The 6923-nt window shown below is 50.3% G+C and overlaps 2 protein-coding genes across 3 annotated transcripts; one reads left to right on the forward strand and one right to left on the reverse strand.

The window, feature by feature from the left end:
- Positions 1-170: 170 nt before the first annotated feature.
- On the reverse strand, positions 171-1179 carry ACYP1 (acylphosphatase 1). The gene is made up of 2 exons (XM_003206596.4): positions 997-1179; positions 171-842 (listed from the first exon to the last, which is right to left on the reverse strand). The coding sequence occupies exons 1-2, from the start codon at positions 1078-1080 to the stop codon at positions 627-629; spliced, it is 300 nt and encodes a 99-aa protein (XP_003206644.1). The 5' UTR covers positions 1081-1179; the 3' UTR covers positions 171-626.
- Positions 1180-1263: 84 nt separating this feature from the next.
- On the forward strand, positions 1264-6923 carry ZC2HC1C (zinc finger C2HC-type containing 1C). Of its 2 annotated transcripts, XM_010711740.2 has the most exons (4): positions 1264-1567; positions 1658-1783; positions 2399-3671; positions 4456-6923. In XM_010711740.2, the coding sequence occupies exons 3-4, from the start codon at positions 2406-2408 to the stop codon at positions 4717-4719; spliced, it is 1530 nt and encodes a 509-aa protein (XP_010710042.1). In that variant the 5' UTR covers positions 1264-1567; positions 1658-1783; positions 2399-2405; the 3' UTR covers positions 4720-6923. The 2 variants fall into 2 exon arrangements, with proteins under 2 accessions (XP_010710042.1, XP_010710043.1); XM_010711741.2 differs by lacking the exon at positions 1658-1783.

The following is a 6923-nucleotide window of genomic DNA, read 5'->3' on the forward strand; positions in this document are numbered from 1 at the left end:
CATGCGCGCGGCGCGCTGGAGGCTGGGCTGCGGCTCGCTACACGGAACCGCGGCTCCGGGCGGCGGTGCACCATGGGAGCTGTAGTTTCCTACTGCTCCCGTGCGGACAGGGAAGGAGCGGGGAGACCGCCCCGACAGGGTGCCACCGCCTCCAGACAGCCACACTGAACTCAAGCAAGCTCCAAGTACCTTTATTCTAATAAAAATAAACTTCTGTGCGAGTAAAGAACACAACAAATTGCTTCGGAGACATTTAGGTCACAACAATCTCATTTTCGGCAGTATTTACGGCTGGCGCCAATTCTGCAGTTTCCTCCACGCGAGCGCAGCGTTACAGCAATGCCATACGGTACTCAGCACTGCCGCTCACAACTCAGGCTTTCGGGGACCGGAGGCTGTGCTCCTGGGCAGCCTCATCAGTACAGACAGCATCGAGCCACACTCCACCCGTCAAAGCGACGCAGGTGTTTTAATACTACACAACAGTACAACGAACCAATAAGTTAGAAACGTAAGGAAATACAGTTCTCTAGAGCCAGATGTCAGCTGTCTGAGCGGCTGGGAGCTGGGGATGGATGCTCTGTGGGGGCAGCCCGTGCCCCAGATTGGCTGCTTTCTGGACAAGGTTACTTGCGGATCTGGAAGTCCGTGTGTTCCAGCGCCGCAATCTCCTTCTCGTTGGTGAACTCGGCCCGGCTGATGCGGGACTGGGGGCTCCCGATCTTCCGCAGCCACTCCTGCAGCTCCCGCACCCTGGCGGCCGGGCCCTGGGCCTGTCCCTGCACGGTGCCATGGCTCGTGTTCTGCACCCAGCCAACCAGCCCCAGCCGCTTGGCCTCGCTCTGAGGAGATAACGCAGACGTGAGATGGCTCCGGATTGCTGGAGCTACCAACAGCGGGCAGCGCGATGCTTACAAACCCCACACCGCATCAGCTAGCCCGGCCCGGCCCGGCCAAGGAATCCCTGGATCCCCGTCCCACCACCCCGCAGCGCACCTGGGTGTACTTGCGAAAGAAGACGCCCTGCACTCTGCCCGACACCTCGTAATCCACGGACACCAAGCCCTCGCTTCCAGCCATGGCCACCGCAACCCCAATCAGCCGCAGCCGTCAACCCCCAGCCCCACGGCGCACGCGCAGCGCGGTTGGGGGCGGGCCTTCGCTGCCGCCCAACGACCAATGAGGAGCAAGCTCCGCAGGGAAGGCGGGGCTTTCCTAACCGCTTCGTGAATAATACATGAGGCTCCCTCCCGCTCTCCTCACTCGGCCATAGAGACAAAGTCTTCCAAGCAGCAGAGCGTCCCCACTCCTCTTGAGAGCCTCTTCCGCGGAGCGTCAACCGATGCGCGGCTGAGGACCCATAGAGACGAGCTCAGCGGCTAGAGCGGCACAGGAACTGGCACCCGCGTGCCGGTCTCCAGGCAACAGCCGTCAACACGGCGCGGCAGGATCTCGACGCCGTTCTGCTAGGCCTGCAGGCGGGGCCGGGCCCGGGGCCCCTGCCCTTAGCTCGGCCCGGCCGCTCCCGGAGCCGCAACGCAGATGAGCGCCGCGGGCGACTCTGCAGGTAATGGTGGGGCGGACCCACAGGGCCTCGTGTTCGGTGCGCTCCCGCGGGGCGGCGGTTCGGAGACCTTGAAACTGTGTTCCTCCTTAGGGAGGCTCTGCGTGGGCAGCCGGCACCGCCATGCAGGGGTACGGGGTCGAGTGAGCCACGGAAAAGCCGTGGTGAGCTGATTGGGCCGCCTTCTGACGGGCGGCGCCCGGGCCGGGACGAGCCTCGGTAAGCGCTCCCTGCGGGCATAGCTGCTTCCCTGGCAATGAGGCTGGTTTCCACAGTGACAGGACAGGGCTCAGAAAGAACCCAGAGAAGTTAGAAAACCTTTGGCAATATTCTATCTAACTTACAAGTGTAGGCTGCCGGGAGGAAATTTTACAGGCTGAAAGAGTTGGGCTGATCAGCCTGGAGAAGAGAAGGCTCTGAGGTGACCTGAGAGCTGCCTGTCAGTATTCAAATGGGAGGAAAGAAGGGGACAGACTTTTTAGCAGGGTCTGGTGACAGAACAGGGGGAAATGGCTTCAAGCTAAAAGAGGGTGGATTTAGGCTGGATATAAAAAAATATATATATATTTTACAGTGAAGGTGGTGAGGCACTGGAACAGGTTGCGCAGAGATGTGGTTGATGCCCCATTCCTGGAGACTTTCAAGATGGGGCTGGATCAGGCCCTAGCAACCTGATGTATTTGTGCGTATCCCTGTTCATTGCAGGGGAGTTGGACTAAACGACCTTTGAAGGTCCCTTTCAACCCTAAGAATTCTATGATTCTATGAAATCTGTCCAGTTTTGGATGTAGTAGTCTGTAATGATTTTGCTTCTAACCTCAGGCTCTTTCCCAGGTACTGAATGGCTGAGCTGCAGCTGGCTTTGTTTCCATATGTGCATTCTGTGGTAGCAGCTGCTAAGCTCTCAGTGACTGACAATTACGATTCTAAAGTCTCAGTACATCAGTCCTCTCTGGAACACCTAAAAAACAATTGTCAGCATGAATTCCTATCAGATAAAGAGGAAAACCTGAAAAATCCCTGTGCCCGAAAGAGCCGAAGCTATTCATATTCTCTTTCTGCAGAAAGCAATAAGCACAGTTCCCAGCATGGAGGCTTCAGCTCAGCTGGGCTGCAAAACAAGCATCTTGCCAGCCAGGTTAAGACTCTGCCCTCTAAATCAGTAGCCAAACGGAAAGAAGGAGTGGATCGTTCCTGTCCTCTGAAACCAATTTTTCAGCACAACACTGGGAGCCTTCCTGCAGTCAACACAGGACAGCTCGGAAGTTCCCCATACATGGAGGAGGCTCTAAATAGTAGGACTAGCTCAAAGAGCAAAGGAAAGCATCTGCCAGGGAAGCCTCAGCTAGCTGCAGTGCTTCCTCCTTGGACAGCAGAGCCTAAACAGTCAGATTCCTCTCTATACAGGAGAGATCTGGCTTATATCCTAAGGCTGGAGGCAGATGGACAGACCCTGGAAGAGGAAATCCGAAAGAAAGAGGCTCTTCTCAGAGAGAAGCTGAGGAGAACAAAGGAGGAGCTTAGGAGGATTCAACGAGAGAAGGAACTGATGGAGGCAGAGGAGAGAAGAGCCAGAGCAGTGGAGAGGACTCGCAGGCGAAAGGCCATGTGGCACCCTGGAGAGGAAATAAGATTTACCATCAGGACGGGTGATGGGGATTTTAGTGGGGTGCAGTCTGCAGAGGTCACTGTCCCGAAGATTGGCACTACTCTCCATCCCCAAGAGCTGGCTATGGGGAAACTGAAGAAGGAACGGTTGGTGGCCAGCAACAACAAAATTCGAGACCGCATACCGGTGCAGAGTTTAGCCTCGTGCTCAGAGCTGGCCTTAAAACATGGCCCTTCTTCCTCTGCTCTCTCAGACTGTGGTGACAGCATGCCTGCAGAGATGCTGTATACGCAGGCTGCCAGTCCCATGGAAAAGGGGGAGCTTGGACAGTGCAGCTTCTGTGGCCGCAAGTTTCTCTGCACCAGGCTCAAAAAACACATGAATATCTGCAGCAAGAGCCAAGGCTCTAAAAGGAAAACATTTGACTCCAGCAAGGCCAGAGCCAGAGGCACAGACCTGGAAGAGTTTCAGCAGTGGAAGAGTTCAGAGAGACCTCAGGTAATTTGCAGTCCCTTAGCCTTCCTCAGTTCACACACACTACTCACTTTCCTCCCTCCCTGAGATCTAGTTTTGAGACATGAGCACCCTCATGAGAACACAGGGCTGAGGAACACAACCCAGCCACTGCCTCTGGAAGACGTTTGCCTTCCATATAAAATCTAATAGGTTGGGTTGGGCAGGGGGATGAGAGGGTGTTGTTTCTGACTTGTCTGACTGTTTCTGACTTGTGACTGACTTGTCTTTGTAATGCATCATGGGGGTACTCCTGGAGAGAACTTGCTCCTTCTCATAGTCAGAATGCTCGTCAGGGCAGACTGGGTCTGCTCTGGTAAAGATCTGTGACACTGGAGGGCTGTGGGGAACTGACTGAAAAAGCAGGTAATAAAATGGACTAGCAATGAGGGCAGTGGAAACATGCAGGTCTGTTCCTTCGGAGCAGCTGTAGCATTTTGCTTAAACTAGTGGTTGGCAACCTTGCACATGGCATGGGAGTTGGAGCTCCAGTATCTTTAAGATCCCTTCTAACCTAAGCCATTCTATGATTTCCTTGGTGCTACTGCCTGCTTCTGTGGTCATTCTTAAGCTGTTTTCTAGGCACTGATGTCTCCATCAGTAACTATCAAACCCTCCTTCGTGCTTGGTGGGATTCAGCTTCCCTGGGGGGTTTTGCATCAACAGAGAATGCTCAGGGAGAGGTGTCTAGAATTGGACCCTGAGAGCAAGGCTGAGGATGGAGGCTGACAGCAGTGCCAGTTGCTCTGACTGCATTTCCCTTCTGCAGAATAAGCCACCCAGAAGAAACAACTGGAGGCAAAACCATGAGGCTTTCATCCAGACCTTGCGCCACGCCCGGCAGGTGCAGCAAGTGCTGTCCAAGGGAGGGAAGGTATCTGACCTGCCTCCGCTGCCTCCCATTGAAAATCCAGACTACACTGCCTGCCCCTACTGCAGACGCCGCTTTGCACCCCAAGTAGCTGAGACACACATTCCCAAATGCAAAAACATCAAGAATAGACCCCCATTTCCTCCGCAGAGGAAACGCTGATAAGGCAGCTTTCTTTGTTCTCCACACTGGCTGTGAGTGTTGAGCAAGATTTACAGTAAGCAAACAGTTCAGGACATATAGGCAGAATATAAGTTTTATACTTAAATCTGTGAGTTGGAGTGGGATGCCCTTCTGAGGGCCACCTTCTCCCAGCAGGTGAGCTCAACAGGAAGACCCAGTCTACACTGTAAGGATGTCACTGTTCAGTCTGCTGAGCAGGAAAGAAAGGTTGTTGCTACAGGCTGACAGCATGAAGCAAAGGAGCAAACCAGCCATCAGAAAAGTCCTTAAGAATCATTCTTTTCTTGTAGGCTGCGGAGACTTAACCTTTTTTCATTGAAAATATTTTCCCTGATGTGGGGATAACTGCTCTCCTTTAGCTCATCACTGGCTGCAGACTTTTATTTTTTTTCCATAAAAGCAAAGAGGAGTGCTGTGCCTGAGAGAAACAGCTGGGCCAAAGAGAGCATCTGGCTTTTGTATGCTTTGTTGCTCTGTAAATGCAGGTGTTCACTTCTGAACGGATTAACAGCAACAGTGGTTCTGGCTACCATAGTCTTTCTATTTTAATTACCTACAAGAACTGGGAGGTGTGGAGTTCCCTTTTTTTTTTTTTTTTTTGTTGCCATAGAATGGATTCTGCATTCTATAGTAAAATCTAGCATTTAGGGCTTTTGGGAAGCACCATACACAGGCTGCTGTGTTTACCCTCCTCTGTCTATGATAGATGACAGGATCCAGAGCTACTTCTTGATCATTTCTCTTGCTTTTTCTCACTTGTTGAAGTGCTGATTAGTTGAATAATAAAAACTGCAAAGGCAGGGTGATTTTGCACTTGTTCTGCATCAGCCCAAGAGTTGTATTCAGATGATTTTCTGGAACATTAATGACAATCCTGGGACCATTTCTTACCAGCAGAAGAGCATAACATATTACCAATTAGAAATCTGGCATCGTGTGGACATAAAAACTGATGACGTTATTTAATTAGGAGAATTGGAAGCTATATTATTAAATACTTCCTCAACATGTGAACCTCAGGCTCAGAAATTCATGAGGGTAGAAGAGCTAGCAGCAGCCGCACTTACGTGCAGGTCTGTATGTCAATTCACGTACATAGGACAGCAGAGGTGCTCTGCACAGGCCAGGCCCTTCGGGCAGCAGAACAGCCATGTCAAAGTGATTACTTACTATGTACAATAACTGGAAAAGTCTTGGGAAAGAGGAGAAGAATAAACATTCAATTAAAGAATAATACCACACAAGATGAAAAAATAGGCCACGAATAAGCTTAGACTGGAAATTAGTTTTCTAATCAGGAGAAGAGTGAGGTCATGGAAAAATCTTCCAACTAGGTTAGCAGAGGCAAGGAACCTACATTGTTTCAAGATGGACTTTGAGAAAATCACAGAAGGGACTGTACTGCAGGAGTCAGAAACAAATGCTTTGTATCATAGTTCATTTCCATCTTCAGGCTTGTGATAAAAAGTGCAAATAACACACTAGCTATAGTTCTGTACTTCAGTGCATCAGGACCAGAGAAGGAATTTCCATCTCCCCGATTCCTAACGTAGAACAGCTACAGCTAACAACAAATACAGTAATAAAATAACCAAGCAATATACTAAGGAACTTCGCAACAGGCAGTGCAGCAGGTAAATCAACAACTAGATTTAATATTAAAGAGATGGAGATTTCCTGCAGGCCAAGATAATAGGGGCCTCAGAAACACAGGGCTTTAACCCTTCTTTAAGTCATCTATTTGTTTCCATCTTGGATGCTGCAAGTGTAAGGCATTATGATGAAAATATGCCCCTTCCTGAGGGAGGTGAAGGGAGTTGTTCGTTATTTTGGCCTTATGCTGAAGGGCTTAGTTTGTCACACACTATTAAAGGGTCTTTAGGGGGAACAGATATCCTACAGACTTAAAAAAAAAAGGCATCTGCTCCAAACTGTAACAGTTGCTGCGTATTTGTCTATTTTTTCAGATTCGGATTTTCAGACTAGTCTAATATTAGACTATTTCTGTTTTGTAAAAAGTTGTTTTAAATGGTCAGAGTGTTTTTTGTTCTCAAAGTAAGAACGACTACTTTGTATGAGAAAGTTGCAACAGGAAGCAAACAAGGAACAAAAAAAGTTCCAGCAGCTCCTTTTGCAAATCCTTCAGCAATGCAGCGCCAGCTCCTCACAGGAGCCTGAAGAAA

Source organism: Meleagris gallopavo, chromosome 5 (genome assembly GCF_000146605.3).
Source record: "Meleagris gallopavo isolate NT-WF06-2002-E0010 breed Aviagen turkey brand Nicholas breeding stock chromosome 5, Turkey_5.1, whole genome shotgun sequence".
NCBI classification, from domain to species: Eukaryota; Metazoa; Chordata; class Aves; order Galliformes; family Phasianidae; genus Meleagris; species Meleagris gallopavo.

Bases quoted from the DNA above. Each gene is read 5' to 3' on its own strand.
- ACYP1 (XM_003206596.4), bottom strand. From the start codon at position 1,080: ATGGCTGGAAGCGAGGGCTTGGTGTCCGTGGATTACGAGGTGTCGGGC. The intron at 843-996 runs GTGCGCTGCGGG...TTATCTCCTCAG, and splicing joins TCTTTCGCAAGTACACCCAG to AGCGAGGCCAAGCGGCTGGG.
- ZC2HC1C (XM_010711740.2), top strand. From the start codon at position 2,406: ATGGCTGAGCTGCAGCTGGCTTTGTTTCCATATGTGCATTCTGTGGTA. The intron at 3,672-4,455 runs GTAATTTGCAGT...TCCCTTCTGCAG, and splicing joins AGAGTTCAGAGAGACCTCAG to AATAAGCCACCCAGAAGAAA.